Here is a 20,490-nt window from a genome sequence, read left to right on the forward strand (position 1 = left end):
CGTGTAGCCTCCGGCGGCGGGGATGAAATGCCCCGCAGCCGTGAACCTTCACCTCTCTGTAAACATTTCTGGAGGCTTTTTTCCGGCCTGCCGCTGCTCCCCTGCCCAATTCCTTTCCCTTCCCTCTACCTCCTAGCCTGTAACGGAAGGGAAGAGGTAACTGCCATTCGGTGAGTACCTGCTCATGGGCTAGCTGGGCACTTTGTGCCTCTTCTCCCTTGATGGTAACAACAACCCTGCAAGGTGGGGCTCATCATCCCCATTTTAAAGAGTGGGGAACTGAGGTTCTAGCAGAGGAGTTGACCCGCCCGAGGTCAAAGTTAGATAAGGAGAGTTGTCCCAAACCCAGAGCTGTTCTTCCATAGCTTACGCTCTCCACCACATGGTGTAAATCGAAGGACATACTTACTGTTTTTTAGAGGTCCCTTTTGATTGACATATATACACTAGTATGTATAAAGTAGATAATAAGAGCCTGCTGTATAAAAAATAAATAAAATTCAAAAAAATAATTAAAGAAGTTCTTATGTTGGTCATTGATGCAAACTGATATATATTGAGCACTTACTGTGCACCAGGCATGGATCATTTCCATGTGATAAACACTGCTCTTAATTCTATTTTATAGATTAAAAAATTGAGGCTTAGATGTTAACTTGTAGAATGTCACAAAGCTAGAAAGTAGTTGAGCCTTGATTCAAAACCTGCTGCTTTCTTAATTGCTGGAGGTGATGTTGAATTAGTATATGTTAAGCCTTTTAAGTGTTTAGCTATGATGGTTTCTTATGCTGTGTGTTGGGTGACTTCCCTTATAGTGAGATAAGGAAGGAAGGAGGAAACAGTGAACAACCAACGATGTGCCTGGATTGTGCTAGATGTTTGTGTTCCCTAGAATTTGTGCAAATGATATTTAAACTATAAACTTACAAAGATGATTAATTAGAGGGTCCTGACAAGGTAATTTACACAAGATAATTTCCTATTGAGATCCAATTTTTATTGCTTACATAAAAGCCATTAATTAAAGTATCAGTAATTGTTATTACCTTGTACAGTGAACACTACTCCAGTAATGTATGTGCGACCTGGGTGGATTATTTAATCCTTTTGTGCCTCTCATTCCTTAAGTGAAAATTTTTTTATTTACAGGTATTTAATGAGGACTTGTCATATGCTAGGTACTGTTCTAGGTACTGGGGATACAACAGAGAACAAAGAGATTGGATGTGGTTTTGGTCAGAATGGTCCCATTTTTAAGTTCTGTTCCTGCCACCTGTATTTCCTCATGGATGGACGGAGCAGTAGTCTGCCCAGGTTTCCTCAGGATTATTTGGATCGATGTCATGCTGTATTTCTCAGTATGAGCAAAAGTGATTATTTTTAGGTTTTGCCAACGTTTTCTAATGTCAAGGTTGTTGTGAATAGAATTTGACTACAACTTTATGCTCAATTATTAATTCCTTAGATACCTATTAAGCTAAATTAGTTCATATCACATTTGTACAGGTTTGGGAACATTTTTTGATAATTGTGTATGTGTATGTGTGAGAGACAGACAAGCACTAAGTACTGAGCCTGGCATGGGGTGATTACTAAGGAACTGCAGTCAGCTGTCCTTTTCCCCAAGTGAGCCCAGTGCCCACAATGGGCATGTTTTGTAACAGGTGTTGAACACCTGTGAGAGGTGGCATCCTTCAAGGTGCACTGTTACCACATCTAAGGTCATCATCTCAGCTCCCAAACGTTGGTGTGTGATCTCATCTCAAATCTAGCAGTACAGTTAGATGATGTAAAAACTTTATTTAAAAATTTTATTTATTTATTTATTTTTGGCTGCATTGGGTCTTCATTGCTGTGCACAGGCTTTCTCTAGTTGCAGAGAGCGGGGGTTACTCTTCGTTATGGTGCGCAGGCTTCTCATTGCAGTGGCTTCTCTTGTTGTGGAGCACGGGCTCTAGGTGCGCGGGCTTCAGTAGTTGTGGCGTGCGGGCTCAGTAGTTGTGGCTCGTGGGCTCTAGAGCGCAGGCTCAGTAGTTGTGGTGCACGGGCTTAGTTGCTCTGCGGCATGTGGGATCTTTCTGGACCAGGGATTGAACCCGTGTCCCCTGCATTGGCAGGCGGATTCTTAACCACTGCGCCACCAGGGAGGTCCCTAAAAACAACAGTTTAAATCTGACTTTTTCTCCCGGAATGGAAGGTAGTTATTTCACACCTTCTCCCAGAGTGGAAGGTTGGCCATTCTTGGAATGACTTGGAGGCTAATCCTGTTCTGGGTTGTTCTAAAATGGGCAAGACATTTATTAGTCATATCTCGGGGGAAAATGTGTCTATTAAATGAACTCTTTCTAATCATTGCTAATCATTGATGACTTTGGGATAATGTCAAGTCATCAAACTTGTGCTAGTTAAATGTACTACTTGTCTTTATATGCAGTTGTGCACATTACTGTCTCCCGTTCTAACCCAAGCCTGAGTTCTCATGATGTAGAATCTGCAGCTTCCAGAACCTTTGCCACTACCAGCCTCTGCCTTCTGGATTGGAAGGGGTGGGGGAAAGAGGCAGGATAGGTCAAGGTAACCCCTCAGTCCTGGAGTGAAGTGGGGGTTGAGTATGGGAGCATTGAGAAACTAGTTCTGCTCTTTTTCTCAAATCTGACCAGAGAAAGACGATAGTGGTCTCTGCCTCTCCCACGCTGTCTGCTTTTCATATTCCAGGAAATCTAGGGTGCAGCAGCAGAAAACAAGTATGGGGGATACTGAAAATACGGATTTACTGTTTCTGATTTTATCGTTCTGACCATTCCTACTTATTCTCCTGGTTATCCTTTTTCTTGCCCCCTTCCTGGATATGCTCCACACCCTGGGTTGTCTTTTGTGCATACATAAATTTTAAGTAGCCTCCCAATCCTTGTTGTTGTTGTTGTTGTTGCTGTTGTTTGAGAGCTCTTTCTCATGCAAATCTGATCAGTTCTCTGTTTAATGCTTGCGGTGGCTCCCTATTGCCCTCAGGGTAAAATCCAGACTCTTCAGCATACTCAAAGGCCCTTCTGTTTATTCCTAGGCCCTATTAATTATCATCCTCATCAACATCTGTAACCACCCCTCTACCACCACCACCACCACCACCACCACCACCACCACCACCACCACCACCACCACGCGCACACACACACACGCACACGCACACGCACACGCTTGCGCACTCGAGTCTCTAGTTATATCATAGTACCTGCAGTTACACAAGGACTTTCTCTCTCCAAACCAAAGGTGATCATATGATGTAGTTGCTGAATGGAGCACTTTTGAAAGCAAAAGAGGATGCTATTGCAAACAGTGCCGGGACTACAAGCATAAATCTGGATGGATTCCAGCCCTCCTTAGCTGAGCTAATTTCTGCAGCTTAACAGCAGGTGCCTTAGAAGACCTCTGAATTTCTGAGATTGGGTTTACTGGTTCTCAACTGGGGATGATTTTACCCTCCAGGAGACATCTGGCAACATCTGGAGTTTTAGTTACCAGTTTGGGGTTGGGGGGTGATATTGGTAACTAGTTGGCCAGGGATGCTGCTAACACATGCTACAATAAATACATAGGCATGTTAGGCTATAAATAGATAACATAGGGCTGCCATAACTAAGTACCACAGACTAAGTGGCTTAAAAAAATAGAAAATTACTTTTTCACAGTTCAGGAGGCCATAAAATTCCAAGATCAGTGTTTTGGTAGGGTTGTCTTTAAAGACCCCCATCTCCAAATACAGTCATGTTCTGCAGTGCTGGGGGTTAGGACTTCAACATGTGAATTCGGGAGGGAGGACCCAATTCAGCCCATAACAGCTCCCCCCCCTCCGCCTCCCACGAGGAACCTGATCCCGTTGTGAACATTGTGGAGGCTGAGAGACTCTGGCTAGGTGACCCTTTTGTGTATTCTCACTCTGTGTTCCTGTGTGCTAATATCACTTCACACACTGCCTCCCACACTCCCCTGCTGGGCGGTAAGCTCCTTGAGGGCACTGGCTTAGACTCTTTTATTCAACTTGTATCCTCAGTGCCTAGTACAGTATTAAGATCCTGAATGAATGCAAGCTCCCAGAGGGCAGTACCTTTGCATGGTTTGCTGCTGTGTCCCCTGCGAGGAGCCCAGTGCCTGGCAGGCGTGTTTGCTGAATGAATGAGTGGTGAATCTAGAAGCTTCTCCTTGGCAGGGGAACCTTTGACTTAAAAACCTGGAGCTGCCTCATGATCCTCATTCTCTTTTGTGGCCCTGCCCTCTCTTTTGCCTTAACTTGGCCCCTTCTGCTCCCAGCCCTGCCCTCCCCATCTTCAGTTGTCACAGGATGGGTTGGGGGTTAGGAGGCAGGTTATAGAGCAGCTCTCCCCCCTTCACTTGGTGACAGTCCAGTTGGCTCTCTGCTCCATACAGAGGGCAGTTGAGTAGATGTGTCTGTCAGCCTTTCCTCCCAGCTGCTGATGCAGGAGGCCTGAAAGGAGGGCAGGGCACGGAGGCGGGGCTACCATGTGCTTTGATCCCTTTTGGGTTGTCTGCTCTGGGGTAAACAGAGGTTCTGGCACAGGGCCGTTTAACCTTGTGTGTCTATATATATGTATTGTTTTTAGGGGAGGGGTCAGTGCTTTTATTGGATGCTCTCAAAGAGATCTGAGACTCTAAAGACCAAGAACCATTTATTTAGCACAGTGGTTCTCAAATTGAGTGTGCCACAGAATCATCACCTGGAGGGCTTGTTAGACACAGCTTGCTGGACCCCACCTCCGGAGTTTTGGATCCAGATTTGGGAGGGGCCTGAGAATTTACATTTCCAGCAAGCTGATGATGCTGCTGGTCTGGGGACCACACTCTGAAAACCACCCCATAAGCAGATATCCAGGGTTGCATGGTGGAGGGAAAGAACCTGGGGAGTTGTTAAGCTTTAAGTGAGACAAGGCCTATGTGAACACCTGGCATATGGTGGGTGCTCGGCCAGCCGTGTAACAGGAGCGCGAAGTTCCTTTTCAGTCATCCCCAGGTGCCACCCCCATCTGGGGTTGGTTCCTTTAGAGGTATAATGAGGCTACAGCCCTAGTGTAATCCAGCAGAATCAGCCCCACCCAGCACTCTGTTTTTTGTAGACTCCGTTTACAGTGGCTTTAGCTGTTTTTTTTTTTTTAAACATGTTTTATTTTGTTTGCTTCTTTGACCATGAAGCTTTAATTTTATTTATTTATTTATTTATTTATTTATTTATTTTTGGCTGTGTTGGGTCTTCGTTTCTGTGCGAGGGCTTTCTCCAGTTGGCGGCGACCGGGGGCCACTCTTCATCGCGGTGCGCGGACCTCTCACTGTCGCGGCCTCTCTTGTTGCGGAGCACAGGCTCCAGACGCGCAGGCTCGGTAGTTGTGGCTCACGGGCCCAGCCGCTCCGTGGCATGTGGGATCCTCCCAGACCAGGGCTCGAACCCATATCCCCTGCATTGGCAGGCAGATTCTCAACCACTGCGCCACCAGGGAAGGAAGCCCGCTTTAGCTGTTTTTGAAGTGCAGTGAGTTTGGTCCCCAGTGGGCTTGTAGGAGAAGAGGCCCTAAAGCTGTGACCTCTCTGCTCCTTCACAGGTATAGCCTGGCTGGTTGTTTGCTCACTATTTCCTTTTGTTGAGTACATTCCCAGAGTGATTTTCTTTCCTTTTTTCTTTTTTAGGAGTAAAAAGTTGCCCTTTTCTTTGTACTGCCTCCTTCCACACGAGTGCCCCTTTGGCCAAAGAGGATTATTACCAGATATTAGGAGTGCCCCGAAGTGCCAGCCAGAAGGAGATCAAGAAAGCTTATTACCAGGTCTGTATGGAAGATTTTACAGACAAGACTGCAGAAGGGACGCTGTGGATGTAGTGTGACCCTGACGGGTGCAGTGTGTGTGCCCGTACGTGTCAGTTGTGTGCAGCCGAGAGTGTGGAATGAGATGGTAAAGATGGGCTTTGCTGGACCATGTTCCTCAAGTGCGTGAGGCCACGCTGGTTAATGCTGCAGAAAAAAGGAGAGTCAGAACCAGAGATTTAAAAAAAAAAATCTTTTTCCAGAGATGTTTTTGTATTTAAATCTCTTCTGTATCTTCTGAATCAGTAGGTGTGCTGCTCTGAGTTTTAGGTACTCATTCTTTGCATTTAGATAAAAGTTTATGGGTTTAGAATTATTTCATTTTTTTAACCCATCGTCCATATCCCGGAATGTATTGGGCTGATTGGTAAAGTGGCATGTGAGTTATCTAGACCTGTGGTTTCCAGGCTTTTGCTCTGATGAACACAATCAAAATAAAAAAAAAAATTAAAGATGAAGGGCACCGATGTAGGAATGCTAGCTTTTGTATTTTGCCTAATATAGGTGTTAAAAATAATCAAGTACAATCTATTAATGTCATTTGATGAAAAAAAGAGCACTTTAACACCACGAACATAGGAAAGCCATATCAGAATAAAGAAGATTGAAATTTAACAAAATTAATAAATTAAATACAATTTAAATTTTAAAAATTACCGGGAGTTCCCTGGTGGTCTGGTGGTTAGGATTCGGCACTTTCACTGCCGTGGCCGGGGTTCAGTCCCTGGTTGGGGAACTGAGATCCCGCAAGCTGAGCGGCGTGGCCAAAAAGAAAAAAAACTTTTTTTTAAAGCCAAATACTGATCAAGACCAGACCTAACATCTTATAGCTTGGATAGCTACTCTCTTCTCTTACTTTTTTTTTTTTTTTTAAGGGTACAGTTCACTGGTTTTTAGTATATTCACAGAGTTGTATAACCATCACTACAATGAATTTTAAAACATTTTCATACCTCAAAAAGAAACCCCACACCATAAGCCCTTATTCCCCATTCTCCTCTGCCCTTGAAATTGCTAACCTACTTTCTGTCTCTGTAGATTTACCTATTCTGGACACTTCATAGAAATGAAATCATGTGATATGTGGACTTTTGTGACTGGTTTGTTTTACTTTATTTTTTATTTTTCTGGCCACGCCATGTGGCATGTGGGATCTTAGTTCCCTGATCAGGGATCTTACCTGCGCCCCCGGCGGTGGAAGCGCAGAGTCTTAACCACTGGACTGCCATGGAAGTCCCATGGTTTCTTTTACTTTAGAATAATGTTTTCCAGGTTCATCCGTGTTGTAACATGCAGCAGTACTTCATTCCTTTTAGTGGTCAAATAATATTCCATTGCATGGATATACTATGTTTTATTTATCTGTTCATCAGTTGATGGATATTTGGATTGTTTCCACCTTTTGTTATTATGAGTAGTGCTGCTATGAACATTCCTCTGTAAGTTTTGTATAGACTTATACTTTCATTTCTCTGGGGTATATACATATACCTAGGAGCAGACTTGCTGGGTCAATTCATAGCAATTCTGATTGCCATGTTTAACATTTTGAGGAATGGCCAGGCTATTTCTTTTTTTTCTTTTACTGAAATATAGTTGATTTCCACTGTTGTTAGTTTCAGGTGTACAGCAAAGTGATTCAGTTATACATAAATATATATATCTATTCTTTTTCAGATTCTTTTCCCTTACAGGTTATTACAGAATATTAAGTATAGTTCCCTGTGCTATACAGTAGGTCCTTATTAGTTATCTATTTTATATATAGTAGTGTGTATATGTTAATCCCAAACTCCTAATTTATCCCTCCCTCTCCCCTTTCCCCTTTGGTAACCATAAGTTTGTTTTCTATGTCTGTGAATCTATTTCTGTTTTGTAAATAAGTTCATTTGTATCTTTTTTTTTAGATTCCACATATAGGTGATATGTAATATTTGTCTTTCTCTGTCTGACTTACTTCACCTAGTATGATAATCTTTAAGTCTGTCCATGTTGCTGCAAATGGCATTATTTCATTCTCTTTTTATGACTAATATTCCATTGTATATATATGCCATATCTTCTTTATCCATTCATCCGTCAGTGGACATTTAGGTTGCTTCCATGTCCTGGCTATTGTAAATAGTGCTGCAGTAGATGTTGGGGTTTATGTATCTTTTCGAATTATAGTTTTCTCTGGACATATGCCCAGGAGTGGGATCCCTGGATCATACGGTAACTCTGTTTTTAGTTTTTTAAGAAACCTCCATACTGTTCTCCATAGTGGTTGTACCAATTTACATTCCCACCAACTGTGTAGGAGGGTTCCTTTTTCTCCACACCTTCTCTAGCATTTATTTTTTGTAGACTTTTTGATGATGGCTATTGTGACCAGTGTGAGGTGATACCTTATTGTAGTTTTGATTTTCATTTCTCTAATAATTAGCAACGTTGAGCATTTTTCATGTGCCTGTTGGTCATCTGTATGACTTCTTTGGAGAATTGTTTATTTGGATCTTCTGCCCATTTTTTGATTGGGTTGTTTGTTTTTTTGATATTGAGCTGTATGAGCTGTTTGTATGTTTTGGAAATTAATCCCTTGTTGGTTGCATCGTTTGCAAATATTTTCTCCCATTCTGTAGGTTGTCTTTTCATTTTGTTTAGTTTCCTTTGCTGTGCAAAAGCTTTTAAGTTTAATTAGTTCCCATTTGTAGATTTTTGTTTTTATTTCCATTACTCTAGGAGACGGTTCCAAAATGATATTGCTGCGATTTATGTCAAAGAATGTTCTGCCTGTGTTTTCCTCTAGGAGTTTTACAGTGTCCGGTCTTACATTTAGGACTTTAATCCATTTTGAGTTTATTTTTGTGTATGGTGTTAAAGAATGTTCTAATTTCATTCTTTTACACGTAGCTGTCCAGTTTTCCCAGCACCACTTATTGAAGAGTCTGTCTTTTCTCCATTGTATATTCTTGCCTCCTTTGTCATAGATTAATTGACCATAGGTGTGAGGGTTTATTTCTGGTGCCAGGCTATTTCAAACAGGCTGCACTGTTTTAGATTTTCACCAGTAGTGTGTGAGGGTTCAAATTTCTCCACATCCTCGCAAACACTTGTTATCTGTCTTTTTGATTCAAGCCACCCTAGTGGGTGTGAAGTGGTATCTCACTGTGGTTTTAATTTGCTTTTCCGTGGTGGCTAATGATGTTAAGCACCTTTTCATGTGATTTTTGGCCATTTGCTGTATGTGTATTAGATCCTTTGCCCATTTTTAAATTGAGATATCTTTTTATTACTGGGTTGTTAGGGAATGAGGAAAGACTTGGGGATAGGAAGCAGAGATCCTGGCTTGGGATAGTGAATAGTGTGTCTCTTGAGCTGGAAGGTAAGGTACCTGATACAAGGGTGGGAGAAGACTGGAGAGATGGAGCCTGGGGCCAACTTAAGGGGGCATGTGAGGCCCTTAGCAAGTACTAGAGATTTAATTTAAGAGAGAGTAGGGAACCATCCAAGTTTTTAGGTGTGGAAGTAAATAGATCAGGTAAAGCTGTGTAATTTAAAACTGGAAATTTAGAAAGTAGGCTTTATGGAGCAATAACTGGGGTCAAACCTTGATAAAAGCTTTTCATGTGTTACATCATTTAATCCTCGTGGCAAAAGACTTGGCAAGGTTATGACATGCAGCTGAGGCCACACAGTCAATAAGTGGCATACATGAGACTAAAGCACAGGTCTTTCTGACTGCAAAAGGCCTCTGTTTTCCTTGTGCTGATCTCATGAGCATATCAGCGTATCTTGCCCTGCCCTGGAACTAGACTTGTGGCCCACCATGATCTACTGCCGTGCCTTGAGAGCCCCCTTCTGGCTGAGCACTCAGCCTCTGACGTCCTTCCACATGCTGGTGTGAGGACCAGCATGTCCAGCAGCAGAGTGAGCAGCCAGTTGCCAGCAGTGGTGGAGCCAGACGTCTCCTGAGTCACTTTCAGCTTTAGGATTCTGTGCCCTCCTCACCCTCTATCAGGGTGACCCAGACTTGGAAGGCATCGGTAGCTGCAGCAAACATAGTGAACACCTACAAAGGTGTCGCACAGCACTGCTCAGCATGGCCAGGAAGAAACCTTCATTTTAGAGCTGCTCAGCTTGCCTGTGTGCTCTGGACAGCCAAGGGAGATCTTGTTTTGTTTTTTAACATTTAAATCTATGTTTTTAGTGGGTAATATATTCCCCTTGTTCAGAAATCAAAAAGTACAAAGGAGTGTACAGTGAGAAGTCTTCCTCCTTCCCGTTCATCCACATCCCTCCTGGAGCAGTCAGTGTTTTCAGCTTAGTGTATGTTCTAACTAAGTTATACAACAGATACAGCTACTTATCTATCCAGTTATTTATCTCTCTTTTTATATAGATGGTAGTCTACCAGATACACTCTTTTGCATCTTTCACAGAGGTGCTCAAGTTCTAAAGAATTAGTTTTTATTTTTGTTAGAGATTTGTTGTGGTTGAAAAATGTGTACACACCTCAGATTTGAAGAGATGGTTTTATTTATTTATTTATTTATTTTTCTTTCCCAAAACTCAGTTTGTCATTTTGTAATAAACTTTTGATCGAATTTGAAAGCTGAACACAATGTGTATGTTCTTAATTCTGGCTGTGTGTGCTTTGCTTTTAGTTTGTTTTTATTGAGGTATAATTGACATGTTAGTTTCAGGTGTACAACATAGTGACTCAACATTTGCATACACTGAAATGATCATCACAATAAGTCTAGTTAGAGATGGTTTATTTTAAAGTCTTAAACCTTGTTTTAAAAATTGCTATTGGTTGTAAAGTCTCAGACAACTGCTACAAAGGAGGTGAGGTGTAACTGGTATCTGGTGTTCAGTTTTAGTAATCATCTTGTGTCCATAGTAATTTACCATTTCCTCCCTTAGCTCGCCAAGAAATATCACCCAGACACGAATAAGGATGATCCCAAAGCCAAGGAGAAGTTCTCCCAGCTGGCAGAGGCCTATGAGGTAATGCAGCCCACCGGTGTGTGCAGTCACTGTCATTCCGCTGTGTGTGCGCATCAGAGCTCGCTGTCCAGGGCAACCGCTGTGTCAGAAGGTCCAGTGGGAAGGCTGTGTTCCCCACCAGATCACCTCGTTGAAGGAAAAAAAAAAATTCCCAGATCCAAAATTTTCACATTAGATCTAACTTCGAATCTCAACAAAGAACAGGATCCAATAATCTGTGTTAACAGAGCTCCCTCCACTCGGACTTGTAGCTGGGTCTGGGAACTCCTTGTCAGAGTAAAAAGTTTTGCGCCTGTTTGATGACCCCTCCCACCCCCAACTTAGGGCATCACTGTCTGGTGGGGATGGTGGGTGTTGTAAAAGTAGACCACCACTGCCCTAGAGGAGTGTAGAATGTAATCAGGGGGACGAAGTGGACGTGAAACAGCCACTGAGCATTGCAGAGTTAAGTGAAAGTGGACCTCCTTCCTGGACTTTGGCCGTGCTGAAGGGGTTCAGGATATGTAGGGTATCATACGTCTGCTGTGTGTGTGTGTGTGTGTGTGCGCGTGCGCGCGCGCGCGCGCAAGTGTGCGTTCCCCCGACCATTTGAGAATAAGTCGCAGACGTGGTATCTCTCTATCCCTAAGTACTTCTGTGTGTATTCGCTAAGAACAAGAACATTCTTTTCCATAACTTCAGTACAGCTGTCAAGATTAGGAAATTTTATGTTGATACAATACCACTGTCTGTGTTTGGTGTCCATGTCCCTGGACCTTGGGAGACTCGGGAGCACCTGACTGCTGTGCCTTTCACGGTAGGTCCTGAGTGATGAAGTGAAGAGGAAGCAGTATGACACCTATGGCTCTACTGGCTTCGATACTGGGGCCGGCAGCTCTGGGCAGAGCTACTGGAAAGGAGGCCCCACTGTTGACCCTGAGGAGCTCTTCAGGAAGATCTTTGGGGAGTTCTCATCCTCCTCTTTTGGAGACTTCCAGAGTGTGTTCCATCAGCCCCAGGAGGTAAGCATCTCATTTTGAAGAATCATTCAAATTTTAGCTGCCGAGTGTGATGCAAACGGATTTTACCAATTCTTTTTCTCAAAGAAAAAGCTAAAGCAGCTTAAATGGGATGATTTGGAGGCAGCCGTCTTGGTAGGAAATGGTTCCAGTATTTGAAAAATCATATAATAATGTGTACATACAGTTTTACTATATTCTTACAATTGCTTAATCAGGCAGCACCTAAGGCTCTCAGAGTCCATAGTTAGAGTGTGACTATTTTATCTGGAGCCTGCCTCGTTATTCTAGGAGAGCTCAATCCATAGGGAGGTACTGCCAGTCCTGCCTCTTCCATATTTATGTCTTGTTTCAGACATTATTAGAATTGCAGACAGAGGGGAGATGTTTTATGATGTGAGTTATGATTGTGGATCGTTTGAGTTGTTAGTAAGGACCCTGTACAAATATTTTCTGTGAGCATTTTCAGCTTGTTGAAAAGCACATTTTCACTTAAATATTATCTCTTAAAAATTCTGAGGAGTAGGGCAGAATCAGTTGAGTCCCATCTATTCTTGCTTGACAAAGTACAAGTAGGTTAAAAAGTAAAGTAACTAGGGGATCAGATGAATTGGTGGAGCATAGGATTTTTAAGGCAGTGAAACTACTTTACATGATACTATGATGAGGATACATGTTATTATACATTTGTTCAGACCCATAGAATATCCAAAACCAAGAGTGAACCCTAATGTAAACTGTGCGCTTTGGATGATTATGTTGTGTGAATGTAGGTTTATCCTTGATAAAAAAAAGTACCATTCTGGTGAGTGATGTTGATAACAGGGGATGCTGTGCATGTGTGGGGGCAAAGGGTATGTGGGAAATCTCTGTACCTCCCTCTCAATTTTGTAAACCTAAAACTGCTTTAAAAAATAAAGTCTTTAAAAGAAAAAGTAACTGTAAACTGCTGGCCGGTGCTCTCCCTTACTTTAAGAGAGATAACAGGCGGTCCCTTGATTTCTTTAGTACATCATGGAGTTGACATTCAATCAAGCTGCCAAGGGTGTCAACAAGGAGTTCACTGTGAACATCACTGATACCTGTGAGCGGTGTGATGGCAAAGGGAACGAGCCCGGCACCAAGGTGCAGCACTGCCACTACTGCGGCGGCTCCGGCATGGTGAGCGTGAGGCCGAGCCCTTGGCCTCCCACCTCTTGCCCTCTTCCTGCTCCCCTCCACCACTCCTCTTTTCTGTGCTCCAATGGACCTAGGGCTTTGAGAGCTCATAACTAAGTGGGACTGTTTTATCTAGAATCTTCTGCATTTTCCCAGGAGTGCTCTGTCCTAGTCAACAATACGGAAGAAGCAATGAAACTCTGCTATCTTCTCTGAAAATACATTGTGGGGTATTTTGGTAATTTGAACCTGGGGTAGGGGAGGGGGACTTAAATTTTGCTTGAAGTGTGATCATTTTTTTCTTTTTCTTTTTGGTAAGTTTTAGGTATAACTCAAACTTATAGAATAGTATGAAGAACACTCCCTTACTCCTTCTACCCAGCTTCACCAGTTGTTAACATTTTGTCCCATTTGCTTTGTCATTTGTGGTGTGTACACATGTGTGTGTGTGTGTGTATATATATATATATATATATATATTTTTTGGCTGCGCGGGCTCTTTGTTGTGGCACGTGGGCTTCTTTAGTTGCGGCGTTTGGGCTCTAGAGTGCGCAGGCTCAGTAGTTGCAGCGCACGAACTTAGTTGTGGTTTGTGGGATCTTAGTTCCCCAACGAGGGTTCGAACCTGGGCCCCCTGCATTGGGAGTGTGGAGTCTTAACCAGTGGACCACCAGGGAAGTCCCTATGGTATATATTTTCTAAGAGCAAGAATATTCTTTTACGTAACCACGAAGTTGTAAAAATCAGGAATTTTAATGTTGATACGATACCGCTATCTGTACTATTCAGATTTTTTCAGTTGTCCTTATAATGTTCTTTTTTTCCCACAAGCCCAGTATCCAGTCTGTGATCTTGCATAGTATCTGGTTGTCATATCTTTTGTCTCCTTTAATCAGGAACGACTTCTCAGTCTTTCTTTTATGACAACTGACATTTTTTAGGATTACAGACCTGCTTTGTAGGATGTCCCTCATTTGGGTCATCTGATGTTTTCTCTTGATAAAATTCAGATTATGCATTTTTTGCAGAAACACCAGACGTACAGTGCCCTTTTCATGGATCATGTCCGGAGTCATGACGTGTCAGTTTGTCTCATTAGTGGTGATGTTACATTTGTTCACAGTCAGTTAAGGTAGTGTCCACCAGGTTTCTTCATTATAAAGTTATTATTTTTCCCATTGAAATTAACGAGGAAGTTGTGAGGTACCTTGACACTATATAAATATCCTGTTCCTCATCAAACTTATACCCAGTAGTTACAGCATCCATGGATCAGTCTTGCGTAAATCAGGGATTACTCTGACTGTTGCTAAATGGTGATTTTCTTTTTTGTTTTTTAAGTTTTTTTTTTGAATTTTTGAATTTTATTTATTTTTTTATACAGCACATTCTTATTAGTTATCTTTTTTATACATATTAGTGTATATATGTCAATCCCAATCTCCCTAAATGGTGACTTTCTGATTGCAACATCCCTTCTTTGTTTATTAGTTGTCATTCTACTGAAAGGAAGAGCTTTCTCTTCTCCATTTATTTATTCATTCTTTCATTCATATCAGTATGAACTCATGGATTCTTATTTCATTCACTGAGCTGTCATTAGTATTACTACTTTGACGCTCAAACTGTCCCTGACTTGGCCTGTGGAAGTCTCTTCTGGCTGGCTCCTGTATTCTTTTGATGTGTCCCCATCATTCTTTCAGCGCTTCCTTACTTTCTATTACAACAGGATATTCTAGACAACTTGTACTTTCCTTGCCACACCCTGGAAAACCAGTCATTTCTCCAAGGAGTCCTGGTTCCTTTTACTGTCTAGTGGGATTTAGAAACCAAGATCTGTGCTCTAGGTGTGGTCATTGTGCCTGGAGTGTCACTGCTTCCAAGACTTTTCAGCAGACTGAGCCAGGAAAAAAGCATGTGTTTGTGTGTATGAGCACATGTGCATGTGCACATATAGATACATATTTCATACCTATGTTTCCATATTTTTCATATTATAGATGTATATACACACATATGTTCACACTGATCCATCCACCCATCATCCACCTGATAGTTCCACTTCCAGCCCAACACCACAAGGTTTATCTAGTCTTCTGCCTATCCATATTTGAAACTAAATAATAAAGATAAATTATTAATTTCTAATAAAGAGAAATCTGGCTCTCATTATCCTCTATATTTACTCATTTGCTCAATCCTGTAAGACACAAAAAGTAGTTTCAGAATTGTTACTCATACCACTGCAAAAAGAAGTCCTACTTAACTGGCATTTAGTATTTAGAGTTGTTTTTACCTTTGGATTAAGGGTATATAGTTAAAATACTGTGCTCAACTTACTTAGATCACTTCTTTTTCTCCCCCTTCACCATGATTATTTGTTTGAAATGCAGTTAGGTTTCCATTGAGCATGTTTGTATTCCATTTAGATGGTTTTTTTAAGGGAGTTGGGAAGTTCTCCATCACCCACCTTTAAAGGCAAATCATTGTTCATGATATGTGTGTGTATGGGGGGATAGAAGTTGTCTTTGAGTACAGAAAAGCATGAAAAAGGAGACAAAAGTCACTGATAATCCCACCACTGTTAGTATTTTGGTGTGTTTCCTGCCAGTTGTTTTTTGTTTGTTTGTTTGTTTGTTTGTTTTTGGGGGTATAATTGTTTTACAATATTGTGTTAGTTTCTACTGTACAGTGAAGTGGAGTTCCCTGTGCTATACTGCAGGTTCTTATTAGTTATCTATTTTATACATATTAGTGTATATATGTCAATCCCAATCTCCCAATGCATCCACCCCCCCCCCCCTTGGTGTCCATACATTTGTTTTCTACGTCTGCGTCTTTATTTCTGCCTGCCAGTTGTTGATTAGGAATGTCATTTCTGTTTTATATTAGCTAGTTTTTGAATAGGTTGTATATGCAAATCATTGGAAATTCAGTGGGTACAAATTGAAAACTGTGTAAGATAAGTCTCCCTCTCAGTCTTGACTTTTAGCCATTGAGTTCCACGCTCCAGAAACATCCTTTTGTCTTTCTGTATGCAAGCCTCTATGTGTGTGTGTGTGTGTGTGTGTGTGCATTTTTTCATACCAGAGATAGAATACAATTGTTAGCACTGTTTGTACCTTGGTGTTTTGTTTTGTTTCTAGTTCTCAATATGTTTGGGAAATACTCTGCATTTATAGCTGCCTCAGTCTTTTTTTTTTTTTTTTTAAATGTTTGCTTATTTGGTTGCGCCGGGTCTTAGTTGTGGCAGGCACACTCCTTAGTTGTGGCATGCGAACTCTTAGCTGTGGCTCGCTGGCTCCTTAATTGTGGCATGCAAACTCTTAGTTGCGGCATGCATGTGGGATCTAGTTCCCTGATCAGGGATCGAACCCGGGCCCCCTGCACTGGGAGCATGGAGTCTTATCCACTGCGCCACCAGGGAAGTCCCTGCCTCAGTCTTTTTATGGCCATGGTATTCCTTTATATGGACACATCACCGTTTGTTTAGCCAGGCCCCTGTTGCTGGATGCCTAGGTGGTTCTTATTTTTTTCATGTTATAGACAACGGATATCTTTGAATAGTGTCATTCCTCATATTCATTTTCTGAATATACAGGTATCTATTATGTGTGGAGTAGAATATCTTTTCTAAGATTTGAGAGCCATTGTTTTTTTGCATGTATTCCATCTTTTGTCCTTCTTTGTATTGAGTAATTGGTCTTTTTCTTATTCATTTGTAGAAGCCCTTTATAAATTAATTGAATTAGTCCTTTGCCAACGATTTTAGTTGTATTTGTCTTTTGACTTTGAATATATTTTTGCCTATTTGTATATAATTTTCAACGGTTGAGAATCATACATGCAATTTTTCCCTTTTTTCATTTATTATAATGAAAGCATTTTTCCATATCTTTAAATATTTTTAAACATTATTTTTGATGGCTAAATAATAGTCCACTGATGGGTGTGCCCAGAGTTAACCTGTAAATACTCCTACAGCTTAGTCTGAGAAAGTGAAGTTGTGCTTACATTCCTCTAGAGGGCGCTCTTGGAGAGGATGAGGATTCCTGTGGTTACAGTTTTGTGAGTTGAGTTGCTGCCACTTGTTACAGATACTTTTTATTTTATATTTTATTTTATTTTATTTATTTTTGGCTGCGCCAGGCGGCTTATGGGATCTTAATTCCCCAACCAGGGATTGAATCCGGGCCCTCGGCAGTGAAAGCTCCGTGTCCTAACCACTGGACCGCCAGGGAATTCCCTACAGATACTTTTTATTGATCCTAATTCCCTCTCACTTCTAAAGTCCTTTCTCCAAGGCCCTGAATTGCTATGACTTTCTTTTTTCACACTTCTTTGGTGAACATTGAGATAAGACAAGCTGAAGTGTATTTCTCTCAAAATGTAATGTTTGAGATTGGGAAAAAAAATTTGCAAGGCATACGCTAAACGATTAGTATTCCTAATATGTAAAGGGCTCTTTCAGAATAATGAGAAAAAGACTAACAGCTCATTAGAAAAACAGGTCAAGGTGAGAAGAGGAAATGCAAGTGACCAGCAAATGTTTCTTGCTGGCGATCAGGGAAGTGCAGGTGGAGCCAAGGAGATGCCTGAAGTTCGCCACACATTTCAGAGACGGGTTCAGGCCCTGCTGACAGGCCTGTGGGATGTGGCACTCGTGTGCACTGATGGTGGATGTGGAAACCACCCTGGCCTTTGGGAGTGGCAGCTGCAGTGGCTGTTCACCTGCACATATGCCTCTCTCTGTGGGGATGTAGCCTATAGATCACACCTGGAAAATAGCACATGTACAGGGTGTCCCTTGGAGCCTGTGTGTAATAGGAAAGGACTGGACAGCCTCAGTGACCACCAGGAGCGAGTTGTCTGAAAAATACACTGATGAGGAATGCTCTCTGAGATTATTAAATTGTTAAAAACAAAATAGCAAAAGCCACAGAACTGTGTGCACGGTATGCTACCTGGGCTTATTGAAAACTTGTAATGCACAGATGGATGGCTTGAAATGTGTATCTGTAAAAGTAGGATACACAAGAATATCACTACAGCTGTGCATCTATGGAAGGTACCTGGAATGGTTAGGGGCCAGGGGTGAGGGGGACATTTAACTTTTCACCGTACCTTCATTTTTTACTTTAGAATTTTTTTTAAAAAATAAATTTATTTATTTATTTATTTTTGGCTGTGTTGGGTCTTCGTTGCTGCACATGGGCTTTCTCTAGTTGCGGCGAGCGGGGGCTACTTTTGGTTGTGGTGCGTGGGCTTCTCATAGCAGGGGCTTCTCTTGTTGCAGAGCACGGGCTCTAGGCGCATGGGCTTCAGTAGTTGTGGCACACGGGCTTAGTTGCTCTGCGGCATGTGGGATCTTCCTGGACCAGGGCTTGAACCTGTGTCCCCTGCATTGGCAGGGGGATTCTTAACCCCTGCACCACCAGGAAAGTCCCTACTTTAGAATTTTGTACCATACGCACATAGGACCTTTTCAAATAAATGTAGCACGTAAAATTGTATTTAAAAAAATTTTTTTTTTTTAAATTTATTTATTTATTTATTTATGGCTGTGTTGGGTCTTCGTTTCTGTGCGAGGGCTTTCTCTAGTTACGGCAAGTGGGGGCCACTCTTCATAGCGGTGCGCGGGCCTCTCATTATCGTGGCCTCTCTTGTTGCGGAGCACAGGCTCCAGACGCGCAGGCTCAGTAATTGTGGCTCACGGGCCCAGTTGCTCCGCGGCATGTGGGATCTTCCCAGACCAGGGCTCGAACCCGTGTCCCCTGCATTGGCAGGCGGATTCTCAACCACTGCGCCACCAGGGAAGCCCAAAAAAATATTTTTATTTATTTATTTATTTGGCTGCGTCGGGTCTTAGTTGTGGCATGCGGGATTTTTAGTTGCGGTATGCAAACTCTTAGTTGCGGCGTGCGGGATCTAGTTCCCTGACCAAGGATCGAACCTGGACCCCCTGCATTGGGAGTCTTAGCTACTGGACCACCAGGGAAGTACCTAGCACATAAAATTTTAAATTTAATAAATATTTGTCCTAGCAAGTCCACCTTTGGGAATCTGTCTTAGAAAAAAAAAATTAAGGGCTTCCCTGGTGGCGCAGTGGTTGAGAATCCGCCTGCCAATGCAGGGGACACTGGTTCGAGCTCTGGTCTGGGAAGATCCCACATGCCACGGAGCAACTGGGCCCGTGAGCCACAATTACTGAGCCTGCGCGTCTGGAGCCTGTGCTCCGCAACAAGAGAGGCCGCGATGGCGAGAGACCCGCGCACCGCGATGAAGAGTGGTCCCCACTTGCCACAACTAGAGAAAGCCCTCACACAGAAACGAAGACTCAACACAGTCATAAATAAATAAATAAAAGAACGTGAATTTCTTTAAAAAAAAAAGAAAAAAAAAATTGAGACATCAGAACAGAAGTATCTATGTGAAGAGATTTTTTTCTTCAGCACCGAAACAAAAATTAAATATTAAAATGGAAATTGAAATCTGTATATATTGGTCTGGAGGAATGTTCATGATGTGTCATGAAGATGAAAGGGAAAGCAAGTTTCAGAGTGATAGTATAATATATTGTCATTATAAAATTTTTACTTAAAAAGTTTTTTATGGAGAGAAAGAGAGAGTGAGTGAGCAAGTTGTGGGAAAGAACACCTCAAACTGAGCTACCAAGAGCTGGTCACCTTGGGAGTCAAGATGAGGGGAGAGATTAATAATTTTTTTTATATATGTCTGTATTCTTTGATTTGCTATAACAACAGGTATTTGATAATTTACCAAAAAAAAAAACACAAAAAACCCAAGGATGTGAGGTTAAATAAAAAGGTAACCGATTTCCAGTGCCCAGTGAGGAGCTGATGGGAGTGGCCACAAATTGTAAGGCCCCACCAGCTGTGCGAGGGGCTGGGAGCCGGGGAGGCTCCTGGAGGACTGGGGTGGGGAAGAAGAGACCCCTGGGGGGGAGCATGAGCAGCACCAGTGCCTGCGAGAGGAGCTGTTTGCCTCCTTGCTCCCAGGGTGCCTGTGATGGGGGCTGGGGACAGTGGGGGGCCCTGGGAGGCAGAGAGGCCAGTGCTGCTCCTCCCTTGGAGTGGGCAGTGGCAGCTCTGGGTGGGTGTTGCATCCAGTCGTCACTTTCCTCTTTCTTTCCCTGCTTTCCCAGCTGTCCCTTTTGTAATGGGGGGGGTACTCTTTTTAAAGCATATTTGTTCAGCTCCCAGGAGTTTCGGGAGCTTCTGTAGAGAGGCAGCGTCTCATTTTTCAGCCTCATATAGTCAGGTTTGTGGTTTGGGATTCAGAAGTCGGTGCGCTCTAGGTCAGATTAACAGTTTGAGCTCCTGCACCTGTGTCTTTAGGCAGTATGTTTTAGTGCATGTGCACGCAACACGTGAATCTTTGGTGAAATGTTTCTTGTGCACATTGTGGTCCCAGGACCTCGCTGTCAGGGTTTACCGGTGTCTAAGGGTCCCGTTTTT

At 42.4% G+C, this 20,490-nt stretch overlaps 1 protein-coding gene and 1 long non-coding RNA gene across 4 annotated transcripts in view; one reads left to right on the plus strand and one right to left on the minus strand.

Annotated features, from left to right (window-relative positions):
• The window catches only part of DNAJA3 (DnaJ heat shock protein family (Hsp40) member A3), a 32,682-nt gene that overhangs the window by 430 nt on the left and 11,762 nt on the right, over positions 1–20,490 (plus strand). For all 3 annotated transcript variants that reach the window (XM_082429068.1, XM_082429070.1, XM_082429069.1), the window contains exons 2-5: positions 5,692–5,825; positions 10,773–10,856; positions 11,657–11,857; positions 12,863–13,015. In XM_082429068.1, coding sequence (XP_082285194.1) covers positions 5,692–5,825; positions 10,773–10,856; positions 11,657–11,857; positions 12,863–13,015 — 572 coding nt within the window. The remainder of the gene's footprint in view (positions 1–5,691; positions 5,826–10,772; positions 10,857–11,656; positions 11,858–12,862; positions 13,016–20,490) is intronic.
• On the minus strand, positions 18,536–20,490 carry LOC309644863. Its single transcript, XR_014254629.1, has 2 exons — positions 19,423–20,490; positions 18,536–19,101 (listed from the first exon to the last, which is right to left on the minus strand). It is a non-coding gene; the product is annotated as an uncharacterized lncRNA (long non-coding RNA).

This window comes from Balaenoptera physalus, assembly GCF_965194825.1.
Source record: "Balaenoptera physalus genome assembly, chromosome: 16".
NCBI lineage: Eukaryota > Metazoa > Chordata > Mammalia > Artiodactyla > Balaenopteridae > Balaenoptera > Balaenoptera physalus.